The sequence below is a fragment of the Corapipo altera genome, unplaced genomic scaffold (assembly GCF_003945725.1).
Source record: "Corapipo altera isolate COAL_440 unplaced genomic scaffold, ASM394572v1 1, whole genome shotgun sequence".
NCBI lineage: Eukaryota > Metazoa > Chordata > Aves > Passeriformes > Pipridae > Corapipo > Corapipo altera.
Genome location: NW_020884873.1, coordinates 8,116,198 through 8,143,634, shown reverse-complemented (window position 1 = coordinate 8,143,634; position 27,437 = coordinate 8,116,198). Strand labels below are relative to the sequence as shown.

Genomic DNA, 27,437 nt, shown 5'->3' with positions numbered 1-27,437 from the left:
GCATTTTCAAACTTTCTGTAAAACAATTAGCTCATGCTATGCAAGAAAAGCAGAAAAAATCAGAGTATAGAGATGTTATCTGTGTATCTTCTGGTGAAGTGAATCAGTTAAAAGCATCCTCATGATGAAGAGCTTAGGAAAGAAAGAGATTCAACCTAAAGCTGTCTGACAAACAGCTGCTTACAGAATCTGACTTTTAAATGTGCTGAGAGCTGTCACAAAATTATTATGTATGTATATATCTCAAAAATGGTATATTCTGGCAATTAAGGTGAAGTCACAACTTGTCAAATCATTGTTCTTTTTAACAACCATTTCCTGACTGACTGTTTGCAGTGTCATGACACGTGCCAATCAGCCAATTGCTATTAAGTTTGCCTGTAAATGTTCTGAGGGCAGGATAGAATCATTGCATCAAATTCTATTTTGACAAGAGTTAGGGTGCTGTAACTTTATGAATACCACTGAGGGTCAAAGATTGTATTGCACCCTTTATTGCTGCCAGAGAAAACATTAGGGAATATTATTTTTAATCCAGTGAAGAACGAGCCTAGTATGGCAGTGCACAACAGGAGAGAAATATTTTTGCCTGCTGCATGAAGGAGTATCAGCCATGAAGGGATAACCAGTGAACAGTGAGCTACTGTCAGTCTCAATGCAGATCTACACCCCCAGCACTTTGAAATGCAGTCTGGCTGTCCCTGTGTTCATCTCAGCCTGGCAGGCACTGCTGATGGACCTTAACTACTCTGGGACACCCTTGGCATCCTGAGGTTGAGTTTCCACATAGATTCTCTGGTATCCCATGAGGGATCAGCTCATGCAGCAATTTTGACCTTGAAAGGCAGATGTTTATAGTCCTCCTCAGTTCTTAGTCAGTGAAGTGACTCACAATTTAATACATTGGAGATGTCTGCTGCTCACAGGTGACTGAATTTGGGCAAAGGGCTCCAAAATTATTGTGGTGACTAGCAGTCAGGTAGACATGCTCATATGTGCACAGGTATAACAAGGTCACGAAATCTTTATTGATTTAAGAAAAGTGACTAAAACCCAAGGTTGAAAAGCCTGCTTTTTGGTTCCACTATAGAGAGTAAGAAGGAGAAATATGATCTAGCTTTTTTTCGTCACTCATTGTTTGAGATCTTTAAGTAGGTTTCTGATCAGTTCACCTTACTTACAACTTAGAGTAACTTAGTAACTATCTTGTTTTAAATCTGGCCAGAAGTAAACCCTGAAAATCTGGAAGCTGTAAGCACGCCAGGCAGGAGAGATACTAACCAAAGTTCTGTCTAATTTCTCTTTGATTTAACCTCTCCATTGACATCCTCAACATGCTGTCCCCTTCATTTCATCTTTCTCTTGCACAAGCATCCTCAGCACTTACAGATACAGTGTATTTGCTCAAAACACTAACTCAGAGGAGAAGACAAGAAATAACATATTTATACCAAAGAGAAATATAAAGGCAGGTAGAAACCTCAGGGTATGGGTGTATAATTTCATTTGCAACAGGTGCAATGAATCAAAATTCTCCATTTCTTTGCTGTCCTTACAGCCATACTAATTGGTTTTGCCTTGGCAAAACCAAGCAGCAGATGTCGAATTACAGTGTAGCTGCAAGAAAAATTCCAGCAAAATCTGTTTTTGTCTCAGAGCTCATGAGTACATCATAAATATTTTGGGGAAAACAGTTGTATTTCAGTGCATTTATAGCAACATTCCCTGTGAGAAATCTGCCTGATTTCTGCCTGGTTTGTCTGCCTTGCTCTCCTGCAGCCTATTCTGGGCAAGTCTGGAATTCCAGGCCCAGGACCCTGCAGGTCCATTATGGAGCCAGTCTCAGAACTGAAGAACTGGGTGACACCTGGTGCAGTCCACAAGCACACTCTTTAGGACTGATTCTCTTCTCAGTATCAAAACATGTGGTATTTCACTTTCCTGAACATTGTTTATTATTTAATATTTCTACTTAGTTAATTGAAAAAAAAAATTAAAATTTCAATTTAAGCCAATTTATTTCCCAGGTTCCTATTTTAACATAAATGGTAATTGTGTTAATATTTCTAACTTTGGGTTCATTTACTGGGATGATTATCAAGTAAATCATTCTCATTCTGGTAGCTCTGAAGTAGGGAGTTATTGCCAATGACTGCTTGCTTCACTGGAGTTCACAGACTGCCCTCTTGTCCCTGTCTGGGCAGCAGAGGATCTGGTATTACAAAACTATCTGGTTTAAAAAAAAAATGCTCATATTCTTGTCCACTTCCCCTTCTCCCTCCCCCTTTTTTTTTTCTCTAGGTGAAACATACTTGAAACAAAAAGTAAATAAAAGTCTGGGGAGCATAACCACCTGCCCCATGGGTAATGCACCTGAATGTGCCATGAATTGTTTTATGTTCCATTTAGTTGGGAAAAAATGTGTCTGGTGACCTCCCTTTCCATTTTTTTATATGGTTGTCTAACACAATCATCATTTAAGCAAACATGCTGGAAGTCGAGAGGAAAATAGCCATGCTTATTTTCAATCCTCCCACAGTCAATGTACATACTCAGTTTAATGAGTGCTATTTTTATTCTGAAAAAAAGGCTTTGCCCATCTATTTCAAACTAGAACAACTTCTATAGTTTGAAAAATGCAGTCCTGCATATATGTATTCTGGGAACTAAGAAATGGATAGAATGCATGAAAACAAATGTAAAAAAGCAATCATCACATTACTGAGGAAAACATCAAGGTATCTTCATGATCTTCGCTCTACTTTGGTTATAGCCTTCTTTGGATCTTCATCCGCTTCCTTCATCTTTCCTTCCACATCCTGTCCTTCATCCAGTGATGAGAGGATGGAAACTAATGGAAACACTGATAAAAACATCCACTAATGTTTCCATTTGTTTTTTATAATTTGAAACATGACTTACTTTCTCCAGAACTTCTCATTGTTGCCACAATTTCATTTATGATTTTCTCTTCCCCAGCTTTTTTAATACTTTCTGCTACTGAAAAGGAAAAAAAAGTTCTAAGACAATCTAAAGTTACTTGAAAAATACAAAAATCCTTGTATTACAACAAAGATAATTTTTCTGCACTCTTACTTCACCCTATTTCCTCTGTCTATACTTTTAAGGAGCCCAGAAGTGGAGATGACACTGGAGCGTGCAGTGAACATACTGAAGAGTGAAAATACACAGTCCACACCTAGGATTCTTGCTGCAGTAACTTTCATACAGCACGAGTGCTTCCAGAAAGCAGATGCCAGAAGAAAAGTAAGTAATTATTTTTATGCCAGTTACAGTCAGATAGAGAAAATAGCTTTCTGTACTGTATGGCACTATGTCAGCATGAAGAGAAAAAAGGCACCCAAGAAACCTTATAGGATACTAATGTTATTTTCCCTAAAATACACTGATGCTTTATGCTGCAGATCCTTTTAAATCCATGGAACGGGACTGGGTCTATGCTTGCAAAAATTTGGGCTTTAGCATTTTGTGATAGGAGACATAGAAATGTAGGCTAAAAATTCACTCAAACCATCAGTAATTACAGATGTTTAGGACCAACCTCCAGATCAACCCATTGATTAGGATTCCACAAGCTGCTGTAGGCAGTCAAAGAGCTTTACTACCTTTGCCAGTTATTCCTGATATAACTTTAAAAGCATAACTTAAATCTCCCTTTTTCAAGCTGATTTGATTGGTTTCTGTCCTGTCTGGGTGGTTTTTCATAAATGTTGAGGCTGCTAAGTGAAAAACCCACTTAATTTGCTCTTTTTCAGGCCAAAAAAACATAGTTCTTTCAACCTTTATAAATAAACTCTGAACTTTTTGTCATTGTAATTGCTCTTGTCTCTCATTTTTGACTGGCACACTTATACCATTAGTACAAAAACATCCCAGAAAAGAAAACTCTGGGAGTAGAGTACAAACTTATCCAATCTTTAGGATTTGCTAGGAGTGCACACATGTGTTAATACAGTGCATGGATTAGCCAAAACGTTAAGGGCTCTCTGGGACTGCATTGTTTAGATTAACCAAATTTTTTAAGTCCCTTACAAGACACTTGTAAGGTCGCTTACAAGTTCTTTGAAAGCACATATTAAAAATATTCTCTTCTTCCTTTTCTTTCACTATTGGACACAAATATGTCTCTCAGTTCTCTACATGAATGTGCAAGGTGATAGTTTATTTCAACTATTGAAAAACAGTGTTACACCTGCTTTGGTGTAATATGCTCAGTATCATTCATATGTCACCTCAGCCTTAGCTCCATATTCATATACATTCGGTCCAGTTTGGTGACAGCCAAACATCACTCAGTCCTTTTAACTTGCTTTATGGTGTGTCAAAGACTGTTTTGGAAGAAAACACCCGTACAAGTAGCATCCTTAACTTCAGACTGAGGACCGAGCTTCAGAATTTAATGTTTGAAGGTGGTTTATTATACAGACCTCTCTCAGGCAACTTCCCAGGAAAACAAGTGCATGAGTAAAAGTGTTCTAATTGGAGCAGTCAGCTTAAAGCCTTCTCCTGTTTTCCTGTCTATCCCACATATTCTAGCTGAGCTTTTCTGTTTGGTGCCTGTCAGGCTTGTTCACATTGGCATTGTTTTGTGTCCCCTTTTTAGCCTTTCAGCCTTTGTCTTGCAATGCTTTGTTCCCTGATAGTTGATAGTTTGTGGGTCTAGTGGCTTTTCTTTTTCTTGTGAACTGGTGTTCTTACAGTATTTTGGTGAATTCTGTCTACCAATGAAAATTTAGAAGGACCAGTCAATAGGTTTTGTAAATTATCCTTTGCAAATTAGGTCAAAATAGCACCAAGAGCTATAAATGCATTAAAATTACCCACAGAAAGTCTGCATAAATGTTTAAAAAACCCCAACCAACTACAGTGTCAGTGTCAAAAGGGCTGATCTACTGTAATAAAATGGGTTGATGTGCCTCTGTGCTCCATTTCCCTCAAGATATGTATTTCTGTGTTTCATTCTGTTAGCACTGAGATGATTATGGAATGATTGCAGAGGAAATCAGGTCAGCAGTGCAGTAGCAAGAAACTGTGCCTTTTGTACAGCTGAATCAGAGGAAAGGCTGGCAGGCTGAGTAGTTTGCTACATGAAGGGCAAAAGACTTTGTTACGTTCCATTTCTTTGTGTTGCCAACACCTGCCAGTTGCATTCAGTTCTTTTTATCATTAAACTCTGGACTGCTCAAAACAGTTGTATCAGATTTCTTAGTCTTTCACATGCTGTTGATTATACACAAGGGTGAGTTTGTCCACAAAACCATATGGCATTTTGAGATGCTGGAGGAAGCCTTTCTCAATTGTACATGAATGTAAGGTACTTTTCATACTAAACATGTTCTTAAATGAGCCAAGGCTTGCTTATGGCACATCACTGGGATTCCTCATTTGCCACTACATGTAGAACTTGGAAACTTATTTTTCCATACAGCTACGGTAAAATAAGATCTTCTAAAGTCTTCATTTATGATCAAAACCTCATTTTCTAAAGAATTAGACACTGAAAAGTAGTCTTTGTTAAATGAGGGTGGTTCAGTAGATAGCTAACTTACAATGTTTAGATTTTACCATTTAGTATTTTTTCTCAGTATGCCACAGATAAGAAGTACTAAGTATAATGTGTTCTTATTTGATACACTGTCACTTATTTGTTAAGTGCAAGAAGTTAATAGAGAAGAAATACTGTCTTTTCATCAGGCTGTCTGCTAAGAGGAAAAACACCAAATTTGGCATGTTCAGAATGAAATCTCAAGTACCCATTTCACCAACATGGAAGCTAAAATACAGAGAGATTAAATGTCTTGTCAGAGAGTACAAATCTGCAGCAAAGCTGGAAAAGATTTAGTTTCATTCTCTTACATTATCAAAATATGATGCCTGCCTTAGTTAATTTTAACTATTAGTCATATAAAAGACCAGAAGTTAGCAGTCATGTGCAAATGATTAATGATTTGTGCTTCAAGTCTTTCAAATAGGAGCAAATGAAAGAAGTCCCTACGACTATTTAAATATTTGCTGGGGTAGGGGGAGAGTGGAGTTTGTTTTCTGCAGGATCTAACTATTCTCTGCTGTGTTTTGTTTCCTTCACAGGTTTTCTCACTTGGTGGTATCCCCAAACTTTTACAGCTTCTGGAGGTTCAGAATGAGGATATTCAGCGGGCAGCATGTGGTGCTCTGAGAAACTTGGTGTTTGAGGACAATGACAACAAACTGGAAGTGTCAGAGCAGAAAGGGATCCCACTCTTGCTCCGCCTACTCCGACACACCAGGGATGTAGAGACTAAGAAGCAAATCACAGGTAGGGTAGTGTTTTCTGTGCAGTCAAGCATGAAGTGCTTTAAGTAATGCACAAGCTTTCCGGGAGAGGCACATGATTGTTTACTTAGGCCCGTGCTTAGTGACTAAATACAAGAACATTGTCACCTATTCTAAGCAATTTACTTAGGGTAAAATTCCAAGGTCCTTACTCAAGGCCAGTCTTTCAGTCAATGAGAAGAGATGAGGAACTGCAACTTCCCCTCTTAAAGCTCCTTTAGAAATTATATGAGTCTGTTTGCGGGAAGCTTAAAGTCCCAGATATTCCAGAAAAGAAAGTGAGGGTCCCTTAAGGAGCCTGGGACTGTAATTAATGCTGCTGCTATTTACACAGCAGCTCAGCCTTTGTTATTTGACTCTATGCTGACAGCACCTACTGGGTGTTCCTTGTTGAAGACAGTCACCCAGAACTGTCAGGTGCCATGGATAGAAAGTGGTTGTTGTGTTCACCACAAACTCTACTGCCCCAAATTTCTGCTCTGAGCTCTCCCACTTGCAGTGGTTTGCACACGTGTCTGTCTTCTTGGATCTGTGACAAGCAGAAAGCTCTGCCACAGCAACAGCATGTTTCTTTTTCGTGTACAGGGGAGAGAATTCCTCCCAGGCAGCCATTTGACTGCAAAGATCACACAGCATCATCAGTGGAGTGACTGACGTTCTGGATTCTGTTTTTGCAGGGCTCATGCTCTCATGCTTTTATTTCCAATGACCTTGAGGAAGAACTGTTAATTAGTAGGGCTCATTGCAAATTTGAAGGAAAAGCCCTTTGGATCAGAAACCCCATATTACACTTCTTGTTGTACTTCAGTGTAGCAGAAGGGATGGTGGGAGGAAAAGTCCAGCATTACTCAAAAAGAAACCTATGGTTGCTGCCTTGTTGGCTTTGCAGCAGCCCTTTAAGAAGTGCCAACCACTTCATCCCTGTAGTCCTGTGTAGCCATAATGTGTCTGTTGGAATTCATCTGCTTGTGACCCACATTCATTCTTGTTGGCATGCAAAGGAAGAGCAGGCTTATATTTTATAAATGGAAAACATTATGAATAAATGAATGGACGTTTATTTCAAGTGAACTTTAAAGATACCAAGAACAAAAGCTATTAAGAGAACTGTGCTTGAAAAGATACAGAAGGTGTCAAGCAGCCCTGCCTTGAAGCAAGGACATGTCGAGACCTTCTGTAATTCTGCATTCTTCTAAGTATTTTAAATACTCTGCTCCCTAAGCTGGAGAACAAAGCTTTGTATTGTTGGTTCTTTTGGCTCAGTTCTACAGCTCTGCAACATTAAAATGTTTTAAAGGTTTTCACACTCATCAGTTGCACAACGGGGTCACTTAGTAACTTACTGTATAGTGTGTTATCTCTCTGTGCTGTTACAGATCTGTGAGGTAAGCAGTGAAAATGGTGGTACAGTGGCCAGAAAGCCAATGCTCTTTCCTTGCTAGCAATTTCATCATTTCTGACAAAACTGTTGACTATGCAGGATAGATCACATGGATACTGAGAATGGTACTTTCTTCCCCTTCAATGTGGAATTGGATGAAGGCTCATCTTCATTCTGCAATTCCCCCTGTTGTTGAACATGAATATTTACTTACAAAACAAAGAAGACACCAACAAAATATTTAAGCAATATCAAGCAAGATGAGCTAGCTTGTGTAAAGCAAAATATTGTGATATGCTTTTGTGCCTCTCTCTTGCAAAGGATGGCTTTAAAAATACACCAAGAGAGAAGTATTTCTTGCTTTGTTCAAGACCAAATGTGCAGTTAGGAGGAAGTACACTGAGTCCCTTTGTGAAAATGGCATTAGGGCATACTTTTTGCCATCACTTGAACAATTCTTCATCTCCTTAATAAGCTGCAAGGAGCCTACAGGGCAAAGGGCAGTCTGGATGAATGAATTTCTATGAGAATATTCTTCTGGCCACCTTCTTTCCTGGACAGGCAAGGAGTGAGCTGCAGACAGGAGATCGAGAGTCAGTGTTAAAAGTATGCTAACTTGGGTCATTGCTTCCAGATGATCTTGGCATGTACAGTGATATCTAGGAATCACTGGAATTACTGTCCTGTCAGATTTCCTGCATAGCCTGAGAAGGGCTGCAACATAAGGCTCTTCCAAGGATAATGCAAACCTTTGACTGCCTTTCTAACAAAATAGTTAAATTCTGCTGAACAACAGTTTTCCTGTCTGACTGATGGCTCACCTACAAGCTTTGTTTCTCGTCTTGCATTGCCTTTGGCTTCCTGCAGGACTAGTGGAATATCACAGCTATGCATGCAATCTCTCTGCAGGATTGTAACACTTCTGGGAAAAGATTAATGTGGAAAATTTGGCCTTCCACCCAGTCAGCATAAGTCCATTTGTCTTTTCACATCGTACATATTACTTGCCTACTTTGACTGTAAATTAGGGACTTCCAAATGTGTGATATGATTTTTAGCTGAATGTCTTTCCCCATAAAAGATGAGTAAAATCAGCTTGGTGCCTGATAATCCCTCATTGAGCTGTGGTGAAAGACTCCTGGCCAAGGATTGAAAGCATGCAATACTCTTTATTAAAGATATCTAAGCTCAGCAGAGGGAAGCTTTTTGTTTCTGTTGCTGTGTAGCAAGCATGGTACCAAAACACTCCACCTGACAAAAGTATATGAAGATAAGGAAGTTGTTGGAGAGAAGGAAGTTAAAACTCAGAGACACAGAAGTTTTCTCATACTGTATATCTCAGAAAATAACATGACATAAGTAAATATCAGCCTTAAAAGCTTATTTTTAAGATCGTTGGCTTATTAGTACTGGCAGTGTTAATACAGACAAGCACTTGCCTAACATTAAGCCATATTACATCATATGTTCTCAAAGAATACTTTGATGGCCTGTATTTTCTTCAAGACCTGAGGAATACAGACTGAGCATAGTCAGGCAGTGTGCCTTGAATTGTCCTATGAAAAGACTGAAAGCAATCAAAGTGTATGGAGATAAATGCTGATTACAGCAAGTGCTGTGTGCTGCCTCACACTCTGTGCATCCCAGGAGAACACACAAAAAGCACCAAACCACAACCCCCACCAAAGTGGCTTTGTGCCTATGAAAGTGGTTTGAAAGCTGCTGTGGACCAGTTTAATTAAGGCCCCTGTGCAGAAAATAGCTGCCTGGTTTCTCTGCAATTTCTGTGCTTATATGGCCTCTTCATAGGGTGAATGAGTCCTCCTCAAGATCACACTGACTGAATTGACTTCATGAAATCATTGATACAAGTAAAGTAAAGGAAACATAGGCTTTGTCTCTTTTTTGACTTTTTGGCTTTTTGACAAGCTACTTTTGATACAAGTAAAGTAAAGGAAACGTAGGCTTTGTCCTTTTTTTGACTTCTTGACTTTTTGACAAGCTACTTAGAAGTCACTTAGGAAAGGAATGGTGTTACTCGTAAGTAGTAGGAGAGGATGTCACTTGACGACAGCACAAGAGCCAAGACAGGAATTGAATTTTATAGTATTTGGAGAGCATACTGAGGAACAGAAAGTAAAATGGCTATGGCATGGAAAAAAAAAATATTAGCTTTTGAAGGTAAGCCAGATGAGCCTCCAGGGAGTAGCTAACCTCTTGATCTTGTTATCATGAAGCATAAATACAAGAAATGAAAGGAAATTTTTCCTGCAGGGAATATTACAGCACAAGCAGAACTGTCATTAAAAGAAATATAAATTTAAAAGCAGACCCCACCCATTTTTCTAAATAACCATCTAAGGGAAAACTATACTCCTATGAGTACATGAAGCATAGGTGCAAGGAAAGAGCCCACTCCTAAAGACATTTTCTAATGTGAACAAATTCATCCACACCCAGAATGCCACTGAGAGAATCCTTCTCAGCCCAGTGATACAGTGCCTGTGGGTAAAGGTAGGATTTTTGTTGGAAAATATACAGTGTAAGCAACATCTCAAATTCTGTTCCAACAATTCTATTCTAGGTATCCATCTGTAGTTGAAAATGAATTTGTTCTTTTTGAAATTATATTCTGTCCTTGTACCGTTCCTTGCATTTTTGCCATTCTATCTTTAACCTGCTTCTCTCACCAATGCTCTTTGGACTGCTTGTCTGATTTCCCATAAGCCTTATTTTCCTTCAGGAAAATGCATTCTTCCTTTTATCATTTAATTCAGAGGTTGAAGAGCTGATCCCAAAAGAAGGAATGGGCTGCTTTTGGCTGGCTTTTGTTTTGGTTTTATTATTTCTCACAATACCTGAAATCAAATTCAAAATGTAAGGAGATATAAAAGAAGCATTTTTTGTTGTGAATTGATGAAAGGAACATTCACTAATACTCTACCCGAGTGTGAGGAGAAGGAGGTCTGTGAAACTTAGAGCAGCAGGCTGAGGAAACAATGAATGTCTTTGTAGTGAAAAGCAGAAATACGTGTTGTTTTCCAGGGGAAGAGTACTTTAAAAAGAATTGTCATCTGTTGGAATAGAACGTAAGCAAACCTAGTAAGTTATGCAAGATCATATTTAAGATTTGTTTTGGAGATTGTGAATAGACAAGGTTTGTAGCATTACTTAATGATTTGCTTAGTGACTAATGTCTGGACAGTAACGGCCAACTGGTGAGAAATTTTGCTGTCAAGTGTTGGAGAAACTTGGTAATGGGCATCTCCTGTCTTCCAGCAGATTTCCAGCAACCTATGAACTCAATCTCTGTATTTCCCATTGCAATCCCTTTTGCATGCGAGTTTATTCTCCCACTCATTGGTCTTTACTTGGTACTTGGAAGTGCAACTGGTTCTACCAGGCATCCAGAATGGACAAGTTCCTCCCTGGAACTGTGGAGGATGATCACTGATGCTGGTGTTGTTATCTCTGTTTAGCTTGTGCTGCTTTGGTAATGGAAAAGATGATTTGCTGCAGATGAGCAATGCAGAGCCATGGGAAACTGCACTTGATGGTTGGGCATCAGACTGACTGTGCAGCGATTTTACTTCAGTCACATGGATAACTGTGCCCCCTTTTTTGCCCCATTTCCCTGTCCTCAGATCAGGCCTGGTGAACACTTATCAACTCATTCTGCTCCTCTTCGGGATATCAAGTGTCATTCTTCACTCTTTAACTTCAAGGACTTTGAGATTAAGTCTTTCAAACTGCAGTGGAGTCTTTTTGCCTCTCTGATTTTATTTTGGATATTACAGGTTTGTTGTGGAATTTGTCCTCTAATGACCAGCTGAAGCACCTGTTGATTAGAGAAGCCCTGCAGACGTTGACCGAAGCTGTCCTCATCCCTTACTCAGGCTGGCCAGATCGAGATTACCCAAAATCAAGTGTTTTACCTGACCCTGATATCTTCTACAATGCCACAGGATGCTTGAGGTGAGCACTCAATCTACAACTACCCAAAGCAATAGTGATGATAAAACAGGCCTGCACACTTATTTTTTTTCTTGTTTTTAATTTTGATGCACTTTACTGTTGTATAGCCCTGTAGGTGCCATTCGGACTACCAAAAGACTAACATATTTGAATTATTAGTTCTGATATCGTAGATCTTTGGTGGGACAATTGAAGTGCCTGTGTATCTGAAATTTTCTTTCGAGGGACTGAGAAATTTATCCTCATCTACAGCAATATTGGGTATTAATGGGACCACTATTTTCTGACATTTCTGCTGAGTATGTTCTGCTCACCTGCTGCAATACCTGCTAAATGCTACCAGGCATGGGAGCACTCCTTTGAGTAGTGAGCAGAACATGCTCAGCAGTGGCCAAGTCAGTCTTTTATTCTGCTCTGCATATAAACCATGACTAATAGTTACATTCATTAGCATCTCCAAGGACCCTTTGGATAAATGCACAGAGTTCCTCTCAAGCCGTGATCCCTTCTCATCTAAACAGATGACTTGGAAAAGAGACATGGTACCTAGAAGCACATAAAAGTCTTCAGTTTTCAGCTGCTGCCAAAGATGCTTACTTTGACATATCATAATCTATACTTAAACTGACTAGAAAGTTATTTAAATTAAGGAAAAGCCATTCGTTAAACCATGGTAAACCCTGTCCAACCTTTTGCACAAGTTCAAGCAAGTTGCAGCCATGGAGTGGATGAATAGATTTAAAGCTGTATATTTACTACTGCAATCAGCTAATAGGCTTATGAACACAGTAGCAGTTACTACAGAGAAACACCAAAGGCCTCAGTGAACACACCCCTAAATGGCTGAAGGATAAAAAACACATGTTCAATAAAAACATCATTAAAAATAACAGCCTATGGAACTGGGGCTCTTTGTGTTTGTGAGTTCAAAGTCATTGCACGTTAAGTACACTCATGAGCATCAGAGATGCATGTCTTTTGTTTACACATTTCAAAAATGCATGAAAGGGCAGTTTGAGCTGCTTAGAGGAGTAAAGTACAAGTGCAAAGGCATGGCCTGAGTTTTACACACCTTCTAGTATAGTACAAGGAATTAAGTTTGAAATTTAGAGGCTTGGGAAGCTGCCCAGTTTTGCCTCACACATTCCTGCTATGCTAACGTGTCCTATAGCATAGTAGTTGTATATATATGACATTAATTTTTACTGTGTAAACAGTTCTGTACGTGACTCATGGTTTCAGAAGACAGATGAATTGTTAGCTATACAAAATATTCAACAATAAGGCACCTTTTCCTGTAGGAACTCCTGTCAGCCCACTAACTACTAATTAAGTTCATCTCTAAGTAATAATTAACTTTTATTTACTACAATGGCTCAAAAGCAAATAAAAAGAAACGTTAACCACCCATAATAAAATCTCTCTAGCTAACATTGGTGGTGTTTAGGAAATGAAGAGGTTGTCTTTTTTCATATTGCTTAGCCCAGGATGCATTTACACAGAAACAGTCTGGCTGCTCCTGTCCTGCGTTTGGACTCTGGAACTGTCTCTTCCTTATGAGCCAGCCGATGTGGACAAAGGATCATTCTCAGGTTTAGCTCTGTATTGCTTTGTCTGAGATTGTTTCAGCAGCTTGATACAAGTTGTTATGTGACAAATAAGGCATAACAGTAGCTGAGTTCTTTTAAATTAGATTCTGGGCTTACCTTACTCTGTACAGAAAAGTCGGTGCTTGGGGCTGCTCCAGAGCTGCAGTGAGCTCTGCAGGTTTAATGAAAACTCTGTTAAACTGCCCTTATCTAGGTGCTCAAAGATGAATTACCCATCTTATAGATATGATGTCCATATTCTAGTCCTCATTTTTAAGAGCTTCAACACTGAAAATTATAATTAGAACAAGAAGGGCTCAAAAATTCCCAGGTAAAGGAGATCTGCAGGATTGCAGCACAGAATTAGTTTCTGGCACAGAAGAGTTTTTAATGAGGCTTATCATATTTGTACAGGCCAAATAGCTGAGATTTTTAAGATTAATCAGTTTGCATCTCTTTATTGGAAATGGATGCCCCTCCCAGATTAGGTCACTAGAAGTATTCCTTCCTTATGTATTAATTAAAAATTAATGTCTGCATGAATAAATGCTGAAAACTAAAAAAAGAGCATACACAAAGTAATAAAACTGTGCACTGAGGGAATGATGTTGCTAATGAAGATGTTTGAAGAGCATATTTATTTGCCAGAATATAAATCTGTAATTAGTCTTCCCTTTTGTAATACTAACATGTTTGTTGTGCATGCTGATAAAGTCTATAGCCTGCAGCTTCTATTACAGGTTAAAAATAGTACTTTGAAGTGCAATACATTATGCATAGTACAGTACTTAGCTATAGGAGAACGCCAAAACTTATTTTCAAAAATTTGCATACACCTATGGACTGAAAGGGACACCCACAGTCCAAATCTAACACTGGCATCTGGTGTGGGCATGTGCACTGTGCCACACAGCTACCAACTCATAAATCACAGCTCTCTTCATCCTCCTTGACAAAAGTTCGGGAGGAGAAGTGAATCCACTCTAGCAGATGATATTGCAGATACTTTCAAACACTGGAATGAGTGAATGAGCAGACCAATCCCTGTCCTGCTAACCGGTTATTGCCAGAAGTATTGTGGAGTCCTGAATCTTGGCTGCCTGTATCAGTGTTTGCAGTCACTGATAAGGAAGTCTGACGTTAGAAGGATTTGTTAATCCCTTTCTCTTGGTCTGTGTTTTGTCTTAAAACCATGTCAGAAGCAAAGCTTCACAGAAATCGCAGGTCACAAAACTTAACATAGTAAAAAGAAGCTGCGTACGCCACAGAATTCCACACTAGCAGTTAGAATAAGAAATAGTATCGTTCAGTTGTGAAATATGATAAAAAGCACTCTGCCCTGAACAGGCAGAGTAAACCAAATGAACAGACTTCACTGGTTGCCTGACAATAAGCTGAACAGTTAAAAAAAACAACAACAAAAAAACTGTCTACTGGAGTATTACAGACATGATCTTGTTCCATTTTTATCTTGAAATACCTGTACCAAAAAGTTCTGCAATGCTGAACTTCCCCGAATTTATGTTTAGTCATCACATTTCTTCCTGCAAAACATTTCATTTCAGTGTTAGAGCTCGGAGTCACAACTGCTGTACTTCATTGCAGAGCCCTCCTGTTTAATTGCTCTGGAACTGAAGCATCTGGTGCCCCTTTGTATTCTAATTCTTCAAAACTTTCTAGACAACTATCTCCAGAAAAGTCAGCTGTCCTCTCTGTTACTGGTTCCCCAACCAGTTAAATAAAAGTAATGCTTCCTTTTTCATTATTATTTTTGACGCTTTGTCTATCCCAGCTCTTGTTTCAGCTTTTGTTTTGAATTACACAGTGACCCACAAGGACAGTGTAAAGCTGTATTTGGAGGAAGTAGTATCGTTACACTTTAAACCAAGAGGCTGCATAAACATCTTCTTCCATTTGCTCCAGAGAGAAGGGAAGCCAAAGCTCTCACTGTGTGTTGAAAAGTGTGATGGCAGCTCAAACTTGTAATGGAAGCTTCTAAGAGAGAACGTAAAACAAATGACTGATGATAACAAGTCTTTGAACCAAGGCCTCTTGCATAGCATTGCTACTCCTTGAAGTTTATTTCCATCCATTCTTATCTTCTCTTGCCTCCTCTTCAGTTTATCTGCTCCCCCAATTCCTGAAAGGAATTTTGTTATTTCCAGCAAGCATCTTGCAGCTTGGCGCCTCTGGTTACTGAGTAGATCCTAGATACCTTTCCCTCCTTGATGGATTTTTGAACTGTGTAAGGCATGCAGAGAATAGAATTTCCCAAACTACTCCAGGAAATCGTTGTCTGGTAATTGAATGAGTCCTGGGAGCAAAATCCCTCTTCTTATCAGTTATGTGGATCATTCACAGCAGTTCAAAAACCTTTTCCAACAGTCGGTGTATGACTCAGTGTTGGCTTAAAGGGAGTATCCCTTTCATTTGGTGCCATTTGCAAGCTAATTGAACATATATTACCATCATTCTGTTTCTTTCAAAGTCATGCTTGATTTTACTGTCACATTTCTTTGTATTTACCTCACATCTCTGGATCAAAATTACATTTCCCAGTAGGGAATTAGCTGATCCTCCCCAAATGCCACAAGAACATGGGCAAACAGCTGTTTTGATTACAGATATAGTTGCACCATGTGCGAGTGCAAGAGAGAACAGAAGCAGCAAATGTAAGATGAGATAAATGAGGCACATAGGTAGACAAAATGCATCCACATAAGCACGTGGTGTAGTTTGAGCATGTCACCAGGATTACCACATTTGAGCATGCCAGAAGTCAGAGATTTTTGATAGTTAGGTGATGCCAAAGTGTAAGTTCTGAGTCATTTAAAGAGACCATCCCTGCAAGCACCAATCTCCCTAAGGCTGTATTCTCCTCATGCTGAATTGTCCCCGCCCTTGAATACCAAAGCAGGGTTGAAATATCACAAATTGGGTAGCAGAAGAGCTTTTCTATGAGAAGACTCTTGATTTTTACTCCAGCTGTTCCTTGCTTCATGGATCTGTTTATATCAGAGCACTTTTGATAAAATGCAAATAAAACAAACTTGCACGGCAGACTCGAAGGTTTCCAACCTTCCAGCCCAACTATGGCAATTGCCCAAGCACTGAGTATTTCAGGGCCTCCAGCAATTCCACTGTAATAAAGTCCAGCTCTCGAGCTCAGAAGGAGCTGTTCCAGTTGTCAGGAACCTCGAATCTTGGGAAGCCAAGTCAGTTTTGAAATTTTCTAAGTAAAATGTCACCATTGTTTAAAAAAAAAATTTTTTTTCTAATAATATTTTTATTTCCTGGAATTTCTCAAGCTTCAATTAGCAAACAAACTGAAGCTATCAACTGAGGTTTTGGATGAAATGCTCTTCTCTGACCCTATTTAGAGTAAGGTGGTTACAGCTGTGTTTGGGTGAGTGGGAGAGCAGGAACTCTTCCCTTCCTGGCCCACGTTGTGGTGATAAGGAAACAGGGAAAGGTGGAGAATGGAGTGGCCATGTGTGTACAGACATGCACACAGAGATGCACTGATATCTACTGCTGGATGAAAAACTGAGCATCAACTTCTTAATGAAACAGTCTGGTAATTAATTTCCTTTGTGGAACAGGACAGTGCCCTCAGTTCAGATTCTTCTCCACCTCCTGAGCTGTAAAAGCTGTTTCCTTCACTATATTCATGCTAAGATAGTAAGTCCAGGGCATAGCCACTCCTTACACAAGCATTCAGCATGATCAGTTGTAAAAAGTTCAGGGGGGTTTAGAATGATGTACTGGGACAAAACTAAATACTGCATCAGCTGAAGTGTCTTTGGTGAGGGAAATTCCACACTTATCTTTAGCAGTATTTTTAGTCTGTGTGCCTCAGGAACTATTTTTGCTATGTGCTAGAAGGGCTATAACATGTACATTTCTGTCAGCATAGCCATAAACATATGAATGGGTGACATGCCTCAAATGTGACATATATAGGTAAAATTAAATTCCAAAGTGATTTCTATAGTAGACCATATTGAGGAATCTGAATATTGATTCTGTGATACATAATTTCATGAGTGAATAAACTAACTCATAGATAGAGACATTGTTAACATTATGACCTAAAGTTAAATTATAATTACAGTGCACTAGTATTTAATCTGAGCATGTACTTTCCAGGGGGGAAAAAACAGTAGAAGTGAAATGACAATGTATAAAACGCTACATTCATTTTGCAGTCATAAGCCACAGGAAAGTTTAAAGCTGTACCTTACTGGCTTTGTCATTACTAGAAGTATAAACACTATGATTTCTGGTGGGTAAAGTAAGCATGCAAAATAAGCAACCTGAAACTATCTAGGGAAACATGTCCCTCTCCAGTTTTGATGGATGCTAAGGTTGGGTTATATTTAATGCTGTTTCAAACAAAGAAGCTGGAATGTGCAGTCTTTTGGCCAGCGGAGCTGCAGGAGTCCAAAATAATGAGGCCTAGGTTTATAATTCCAGCATTCCATAATTCAGACCTTGTTGAGTTGTGAAAGTAATTACACAGAATGTAACAACAGAATGTGTTGTTACTTCCCTGGAAATCAGTATCTTATTTAGAGCCAAGCTTCAAGCAGCAAGCGTGTGTTTGGTTTTTGAAGAGTTTTTAAATCACTTTTGTAATTCATTTCCAAGGTGCACTTGGGTTACCACAAAGCACAGAAGCTGTTACTTGAAAGCCAGGCAAACAGTGACTTCTTTTGGGTGTGGAGGAGGCAGAAAACCTGCAGAACAGTGTCTGAGCTACTGCAGTAGCACAGCACGAGGCATCTGCAGAAGACATCTGGCATTTTCCTCTCGGACTGAGCAGCTTCTGCTGGCTTCAGCTTTTACCTGCTTAGATGCCAGCAGCTTCTCTGGGAAGCTGGGAATCAGCTGAGCACAGTACAGCTTTCTTCTCTTCCCTGTCTCCCACTGTTGCTCTGGCACCATTCATCCCCGAAGCCTCTTGCCCAGCAGTGGGGCCAGGCTGCTGCTCCAGCCTACCAGTCTGGCTGCATTCAAATCCCCTCCTACCCAATAGCATTTCCCCCTGGAGCATTTCCATATGCACCTGAACTGCCATGTGAATGTAGCCCTGTAAGTGACATCGGTTTTCTTCACATGTTAATGTAGAGATGTTGCTAAAACTCTCAGAACAAGTACCTGTTGATGAGTTATCTTGGATCAAGAACTGGTTTGGTGTAGGTAAATTGCTAAAGGACATTTGTGTGCATGGAAATTTTTACAGCTATTGTTCCTCTGTTATTTTGACATAGGCACCATCCTAAATATTAAAAATATAACTTAAAATGGAATAATGAAAAAAAGTCCAGGTTTTTTTGTTCGGGTTTGTTTAAAAATATTTAATTCAACTTTGAGATGAAAATTGGAGTCAGATCTTATCTATCCAAACACATGGTTTGTTTTCCTGGAGTGTTTTCTTTTGTCTGGGAGTATGCTGAAGTGAAAGTTTTATTTAGAAGAGGCTCAGATTGTCTTACAGCCCTGAAGAAAGGAAGCAGTCAACCTTAACTTCAGTGATTTTAAGATTTAGCTGGAAAAGTTTGTCAGAGTAGCTCAAAAAAATATCTTTGACTAAATCTCTTCTCCCCAACATATTCCTTCCTGCACAGAAACATGAGCTCTGCCGGCCCAGAAGGAAGGAAAAAGATGAGAGAATGTAATGGCTTGATTGATTCTCTTGTGTATTATATCCAAGGAGCTATTGCAGACCATGAGCCTAATGACAAGGTACTCTTCGAGATGAAAAGTGTTTTCCTGGGGGAAATTGCTAAGTGATTATTTGTTGTTGTTGTTGTTGTTTAGAAATCAGTGTTCAGAAACTGTTGTGATGTAACTGCCAAACTTGTTTCCAGGGCTTTTAAAATTGCTACCAAAGGCGAAAGTCCAGTAAGAAGCTTTTTGAAGTATTTTTATCCTGCTATCTAAAAGAATAGTACTTTAGCACTGGGAAAGCATTTTTGGAATCACCAGAGAGAAAGGTAGAAAATTCTATGTTTTTTTTAAAAAGTGAGATAAAGTCACAGCTGTCAGAGATACTAAGACACAGAAGAGTCAGATGTTACCTTTTCAGTTGCCTCAGGGAGCTAGCTCGCTAGAAGCTTAAAAAATTAATCTGGTTACTCACCTGTATATTTAATGCTAAATACCCCTTAGGAAATGAAGAACCTAAATCCCTTTGGGTGGCAGTGTAATTAAGGAGCTTGCATCATTTAGAATGGAATTAATTTTCCTAAGTGTTTTTTAGAAGTTATACTTGCCACCTAAGCCAGTAACTACAGGGACACTGGCACCTCCAGACGCCAGTTTATCTCATTCTCTTCCTCCCACCACTGACTGCAGGTGAACCCTGAACACAGCCTAGACTAGATGCTTGTCTTTTAGCTGGGTAAAGTTGGGTAAGAAGACCAACCTTCCCTTATGACAAAGTTATCTGAAGCCTGTGAGGCACTTCTAGTGTGCCTGCTGTAACTTGTGCCATGTAGTGGTAATTACTGCACATTTACAGCTCTATTCTAGGATTAGTTGCTTGAGCATCTCCTTGTATTCAGTGCCATTAGCTTCAGGGAGAATCCAGCACATTACATTTGTGCCAATAGCTCCTTGTTGCATTCTGTCTTAAAACCACTTATTCCTTTTTTACCTTCAAAAAAGGAGGAGCTGGTAATAAAGCCATTTGCCATAGACTCATCACTCAGAAATTGTATACCTGACCTTAGCTGTGTTCAGAAAGGAACATCTTATTTAAAAAGGCATTCTACCACAGAAAAAAAACTTCCTCCTTGGGAAAGATACAAAGCTTTCCTTTTGCTGATGCTACAGCAGGGTTTGTACATGATCATCTTTACTCTTAAGCTCTTAAACATTTCTTGGCACACTTCTGGTCTGTGTCAAATAGCACTCGCCCAAACACTTCTCAGGCACAATTCAGGAATTATAATGTCCCAGGACCATTTCCAGCAGGCATGCACCCCACTCTGAATGCAAGCCCTGTGTGCCAGCTGGCCTCAGTGCTCAGGAACATCCCAGGGCATGTTTAATTTATCAGCGTAAATGCAGTCTTGTGGATCACTGGCATGAAGCCCAGCTCTTCCATAAGGCATTAGAAGCTCTGCAGTTAATTGTTGAAGATCCAAAAATGAAAGCTCTTCCCATGTCTATACATGTCCCTTCAATGCATGCCAAATCTTTCAGTTTCTGTTCTTTTGTTATTTTAGGCCACAGAAAACTGTGTGTGCATTCTTCACAATCTTTCCTACCAGCTAGAGATAGAGCTCCCTGAGAGCTATGCCCAGAGCATATATATGCAAAGAAGAAATATTTCTAGCAATGATAAAACACCAGGCTGTTTTGGAACACGGAGCAGAAAAGTAAAAGAGGTAAAGTGCATGTTTAGTTACATCTCATTTGGTTAATCAGTTGTAGTAACCTCTGGAGAATAAGACTGTAATCTACCTAACAGTCTGTTATTGATGTGTCCAATAGTATTACACTTACTTGCCCCAAAAATGCAAATTTATTGATACCATTGATATTGATAATTGACACCAATTATCTCTTCTGGCTGCTGCTGGTGACAGACATATAAAAAACACTGTTCCATTAGCTGGGGAATACTGCCACTTGGTTTCATCCCCTCGGATGGATCTAAGTCGTATCTGTGCCATGTACAGCAACTGTGCAAGTGCCCTCCCAGTGAGTGGGTGTTGTGATGGTTTTTTCACCAGTGAAACCAGCACAGAATGACTTGCCACTTCCATGACTTGCTGGGGTTTGGGCTATCTCAGGGCTTCTTCTTTTCAATGCCATGTGGTACAGATCACTAATATTCTGACAACTGGGAATAGTTGGAGGGAAAACAGTGCTAGGGGATGGCAAAAGCAACATAAAAAAGATTGATAACCCTTCCCCATCCCTTGGTTTTGTTGGAGTGTGTTGTGCCTTCTCCTGCTCCATCCACAGTACAACTAGCTGTCCATTTCTGTTTCTCCTTGATCTCAGCCCCTAACATCAGTTGCCGACAGATGAGAAACAGCTTCCCCCATACCTATCTCCTTTTTCTTTTGGATTGAGTGGCCAATATGATTAAATACTGAAATTTTACACATTATTATATGAGCTCACAGCTTGACAATCTGCAAACAATCTGGTCATAGAGAGTTACAAAATGGCTAGTTTAGCTTGCGATGCATTAAGTCACATAAGGTTGCTGTTTCTAAAGGCTTGATCTTTTTACATGTTTAGAAGCACCAGGACACCCCTCTACCTGAGGAAAAGAGCAATCCCAAAGGTGTTGAATCGCTCTGGCATTCTACGCTGATTAGGATATATCTCTCCTTAATAGCGAAGAGCACCAGAAACTACACCCAGGAAGCATCCCTGGGAGCTCTTCAGAACCTCACAGCTGGCACCGGACCAGTAAGTCAGCATTATATTTTTCTGATCATTTAGTTCTTAAATGTGAAAACATAGTGTTCAGGGCTGCAGTGCAACATGCCCACTGCCCTGAGCTCAAATAACGCTGCCTCAATGACATCTTCAAGGAAATTGAAGAACATTGAAGGGAAAGTCACAACCAGCTTTGTAGTGTTTTCTTGCTTGGCAAACACGGGCCCTGCTTCTTCTCACTCTGTGCACATCTCCATGTGTGAAATTTGCTAATTCATTGCACAATGGGAGGGATGAGCAGATGTTAAAAGCACCAAAAAAGTCATTTTGTGGAACGTACTCCCGTGGGGAGCGGAAGGCTCTGACACAGCAGCAGATCACTTTTGTGAAGAAGATAATGACTCTGAGGAACTGGCCAAAGAGCACGTGGGAGAAAGAGGGCTCAAAACTTTCCTTTTCCATTGCAGCTCATATGTAGCTCTGAATTTAAACTATTTTAAACGTGCTTAACGTGATGTAGAGAACCCTCTGTGTGGGGGTTTTTATGAGGCCGTACATTCACGGTAATGACACAGTGTTGCCACGTGCCCTTTAACAGATGCCGTTTGCGGTGGCCCGGACTGTTGTTCAAAAGGCAAATGGCCTTCCAAGCATCCGAACTATGCTGCATGTAAGTCACCCTGCAGTAAAGAAGACAGCAGTGTCACTGCTCAGGAACTTGTCTCGCAACACCTCTCTGCAGAACGATATAGGTGAGCAAAGACCGGCATTGTCTCTTGGGCGCTCTCTGCTCTCTTTACCTTCAAGTTTCCTTCCTTAAAAAAAAAAAAAAAAGAAATGCCAAAAAAAACCCCTGATCCATGTGAGTTGAGTAGATCTTTACACCAGATACTTGAAGTCATTTTGCAGGGTTTAAAATAAAGAGTTTTGCCTAAGGAGGACTTTAACCTCAAGTTTTCTCTATATTGTGTATTCCTCATCAGGTACTTCCATTGGTGCTATTTTTAAAAATACATAATGGAAGTAAAATCTATGCAGATTTGGAAAGGGAGTTTTTCTTCTGCTTAAAATAGGGTAAAGGAAGGTGAGTGCCAGCTTCTGTGCTGCCACAGCTATGTAATGCTTTGCTAGAAATCACAGTGCATCTCTAATTCTTCTAGCAAAGGTCATATTTCCTTCTATTTAGACACAAAACTTTGGAAGCTTGCAGCTCACACAGTTTTTCTGCAAAATGTTTTTCAGAATGGAAGATAGAAAATGCTATAGAAAAAATAATTCAGTCTTTTTAAAGGATCTTGTTTCTAAATAGAAGCCGTTTCTATTCTGAGTATTCTCATTTCAATTTAATGTGTATTTGAAATTTTTTCCTACTGATAGGACAAAATGAATTCACATAATTTGTTGTCCTCTTCTGTGCTCTCACCAAAGGAAAAGGAGAAATTACAGGCATACAGATGGTTCATGGGGCAGATTAACCTCCAGAATTCTGCAGAACAGTCTCCTGGGCACTGTTTAATCCTTAGAGAACATTCCCTATTAATGAAAACATTATAACATGTTGTTGAGCTGATTTCAAAGGGATAATCCATATGGTGTTAAAAATTACAAGTAGTGAATCTCCCAGACAGAATAGAAATTAAACTGACGAGAAGCTGCGATTTCATCAGAAAAAATAATTTATGAAAGAGTGTGGGAAAGATAGAATAGCACAAAGCTTTGGAGACAGAAGCTTCATCTTGCACAGTCACAGTCGTTTTCTTACTTCACCTATAGTAGAGAGAACTGGGGGAATTTCAGGCAAACCTTTTCTCCATGAAAATGTATTCTTTGTGATTGACTGAAAACATATGTGCATTCAGGCCAAATTCCTAAAAAAACTTTGTTCAAAGCACATTTGGAAAGCCATACTGTTTTCTAGATATGTGTCTAAATTGATCAAGCTTTCTGAAAATTGCCTTTCTTGTTTTACTAATGGAGAAAAAAATGGACTATCATGTCTGACATAATTGCTTTGCCTGATGCAGGAACCCTGTCACCCACCTGAAGGAATGAACACTCTGGTCAAAATGATGAGGTGTTTCTTTAGTAGGGATGGACTTCAGAATATGATGTTATTCTTAAATAAACAGCTTACACACTGGTTCAGAAAGTTGTGCTGCAGTCACCCTTTCTCAGTTTGCTGTGCATCACTATACCCCTGATTACCTCTGGGACACAGAGGATTCCCTGGGAAGGGGCAGCCTGCTGCTGGCACATGCCTGGTGACCTCACTACAGCACACGAGGTGTTAATGTATTGTGTATGAGGCAAATTGCATAGTGTCTGAGTTAGTGTGGATGCAGCCTACCCCAAATTGTGGGGATGTAATGCAGGTACAAAACCATCACTTTTGAGGGAGCACACAACACCCTGCTAGGTGAGAATGGCGGGAAAAAGTTAGGACCCCTACATAAACCTGCACCTGTTGGTGATGGAATTGCTTCTCTCTCTTCCAACCTGTAGCTAGAGAAGTTTTGCCTGATTTGGTCTCAGTACTTCCCGAGTCTGTCCCAGGGTCTGACACTGCCTGTGAAACCACAGCGTCCGTCTGCTACACCTTGTACAATCTGACGCAGAGCAGCTCACACAATGCACGGCTTCTCCTGAGTGCTGATGGGCTGCCAAAGATTATTGCCATCAGCATGAATGACAGGTAAGGTGGTCGAGAAGTCTTACCCTCTTCCTTCTTTTCCTGGGCAAGAAAGAAGCTGCAACCTCTCTGCCTCTTGGGGAGAAAAACCACTTCATCTCAAGGTACAGGACAGCTTAAACAAGCGATGTGAATAGAATTGCACACGTTGGGAAATACAGAAAGATCTCTTGCAACTGTTCCATCCTCAGCTAAATTGACCGTGTTCCAGAATTTTAAGTAACTCCTCAGAAGATAACTGCACAACATTATCTATGTTCTGGTACATATAGTGACTGGCCATCAGATCTTATCTGTACCCAAAAAGTCTTCTGTCTTTCCCGTCCTGATAATCTTTAGTGGAGTGCATGGATACATTTTATAAAACTTATAGACTTGTACTTAAAAATAATTTATAAGGTAGCATTTTAGAGAATAGATTCAAAATTTAATCATTCTTTAATATGTAATCATATGCAATCAATATTTTCTCAAAAGATAATTAATGCTTTAAGAATATGAATAATGATGCTGTTTGCCTTCCTCTCTCTTTACAAAATGAAAGAGGAAATTAATCTCAATAAAGGAGGCTTCATGAGGCCCCAAGTAGTTTAAATCCTGTTTAACTAACCAGACATTTTACCTACTGGAAAGATTCTTTCAAATGCTTGTTATGCTGAGTGTATTTTCCCAACTGAAAATTAATAGTGTGATAGCTTCTAAAAAATGTAGCCTACAAAGTACTTTCATTTGTTTCAGTAATCAGGATGGCATGAAACATGCTACTATGCCTAAAGAATAGGAAAACAGCATTTAGGAGCAAAGAGACAGGACAAATGCTACGAGGTTACATTTGCTGACATCTGTACGTGCACTGTGATTATGACATGGAAATTGAAATATGTTTTATCATTCTTTTTGCAAAATTGCAGTAACATGTTCAGCAAAGCTAGTAGGGCTGCTTCAGTCCTCCTCTACTCCCTGTGGTCACATACTGATCTCCACAACGCTTACAAAAAGGTAAGATCCGGGTTAGAACAACAACACATAATCTGTCCTTTTGGACCTAGAACTCTCTCATTTGTCCTCTGGGGCCCTTAGCAATTCCACACATTTGAGAATCAATAGGATTTCAAGTGGTCTCTGAATTTGGTTTTCCTATTCCTTATGCTGCCTAAGTAACGCATGGCCTTAATTTTTGCTCATCTGCATTCATGTTCTCTACCTCTGTGGTTTTAAATCCACTGCCAAAGTTTATGAAAACTGTTGCTGCTGCCTGTCAGAAGTGTCAGATGGTGAGAAGTGATGCATAGTAGGTGATCATCCACCACTGGCTGGACCAACCTGGCACAGAGGGTATAAAGTGCCAGTAAAAGCAAAGGCAGGGCAAGGCAGCTTCCTGCTTTGAAACCAGAGCAGTTTTATTCTCCTTATTTGTGTGATCTGATGGCCCACGTGTAGGCAAAAAGCTACGGCCTGGGAAAGGTGTTGGCAAATATTTACTGCCATAGTCAAAATCAAACAAGAAATGACCAGCATGAGTCAGGCAACAAACCAGTTTCCTTTTTTTTTTTTCTTTCCCCTGAAGCTCTGTGACCACTTTTTCAGTACACAGCTGAGTTGAATTCAACCTACCTACCTTCACCCTGCATTTCAAACTGTTTTCAATCCTTGTTTGTTTGCTGTTCATAATTGTCACCTAAAATTCCCTGTAACCTAAAACTATTCCATGTTCTCAAGGTAGCCTTCAACATTTATTAGTTGGCTGTTTCTTTTTGTAGATTTTCTGTTGAAATTTGCTCTAAGAAAGTTACTTTACATAGTATACTTTAACAGTGTTGCATCACACTCAGCAGTTTACTTCCCCACAAGCCAGAAATCTGTGCTCAAGAATGAGGGTACTGTACCCATATAAATTCTTAACTACATTTTGTTGTCCCTGGTTTTTTACAACTACATTCCTGACTTTACTGTACAGCAATATGGTATGAATTTTCTGAAGTCACTGGTAGTTTATAAGACACATTTGTCAGATCTGAGTTTCAAAACTCAGATTACTTGTTTTCCTGTGCAAATCAGGTCCCCTAGAGACACCAGGTATGGCACTGAAAACTGCAGACCACCTAATGCCTAGATATTTTTGACAAGTCAGGCTAATAATCAACAGAAATTACTTGATCCGATGGGATGGATAAAGTCCTGAGTAATTTTGGCATTGCCCTGTACTGTTTGTTCTGATAATGTTAATCTCAGCTGGCATTAGTCATCTAGGAGCTCAGAGTCTGTAGAGCTGAGCTAGAAGAACAGGCTCCTGGTACAGTCAGTGGAGAGAGTTAAGCAACTCCAATTATTCATCTCACTTGTCTTAGACTAAATGGAAATGTGACTGTCTCTGTGACTGTAGAGGACTCTGCCTAGACCCCTACCATGGCTCCATATCTAGCTTTTAGACAGCTGAACCCACCCTTTCCTTGCAGAATCAGCACTGAAGATAATGGATTATTCTGTTTCTTTCATTCCAAAGGCTGACTTTAAGAAGGCAGATTTCGTCAACACCCGGACCACAAAAGCCTATAACTCGCTGAGAGATTGAATCAGAACATACCACTGAAGACAATCGAGATCATACATCTTCACATGGTTGGTGTTGCCATTGTGAACCAGGAAGTATCTCAGAAAAAAAGATATTGTGATTTTATATAAAGACTTGAGTGACCGGAGAGTAGCTTTTTGGTTTTTAGTCCTAATCACCTTGTTGTCACTGTATATATCAATATAAGAATAACCAAAGATGGATTCTTCAGGATGTCTGAGGTGAAGTTTCATCCAGGTTTACCACTAGTCAGAGCTCCAGATGACTGCCTTTGATCTATGCAGAGAAGTTTGAAATGCTGATTGTCAGCAAATTCTTTTCAGACTGTTTTATACAAATAGTTTTCTACAGTGGATAAGCATCAAGTGCACTGCTCAGGACTTAGTAGTCTTTCACCCTCTAATTTTTCCCACAAGCTACATAAGAATCTCCAGACTCCATGAGTATGCACAAGAAGCTGTTTCGCTGCCTCCTTTATAAGAGCACCAATGA

At 39.7% G+C, this 27,437-nt stretch overlaps 1 protein-coding gene across 1 annotated transcript in view; it reads left to right on the top strand.

The window, feature by feature from the left end:
- PKP2 (plakophilin 2) overlaps positions 1-27,016 on the top strand; it is a 40,132-nt gene extending 13,116 nt beyond the window's left edge. Inside the window, exons 4-13 of the mRNA XM_027667315.1 lie at positions 3,129-3,267; positions 6,109-6,316; positions 11,512-11,689; positions 18,909-19,026; positions 20,514-20,675; positions 21,541-21,714; positions 22,283-22,436; positions 24,187-24,376; positions 25,285-25,372; positions 26,877-27,016. Coding sequence (XP_027523116.1) covers positions 3,129-3,267; positions 6,109-6,316; positions 11,512-11,689; positions 18,909-19,026; positions 20,514-20,675; positions 21,541-21,714; positions 22,283-22,436; positions 24,187-24,376; positions 25,285-25,372; positions 26,877-26,945 — 1,480 coding nt within the window. The 3' untranslated portion in view covers positions 26,946-27,016. The remainder of the gene's footprint in view (positions 1-3,128; positions 3,268-6,108; positions 6,317-11,511; positions 11,690-18,908; positions 19,027-20,513; positions 20,676-21,540; positions 21,715-22,282; positions 22,437-24,186; positions 24,377-25,284; positions 25,373-26,876) is intronic.
- The last annotated feature ends 421 nt before the right edge of the window (positions 27,017-27,437 follow it).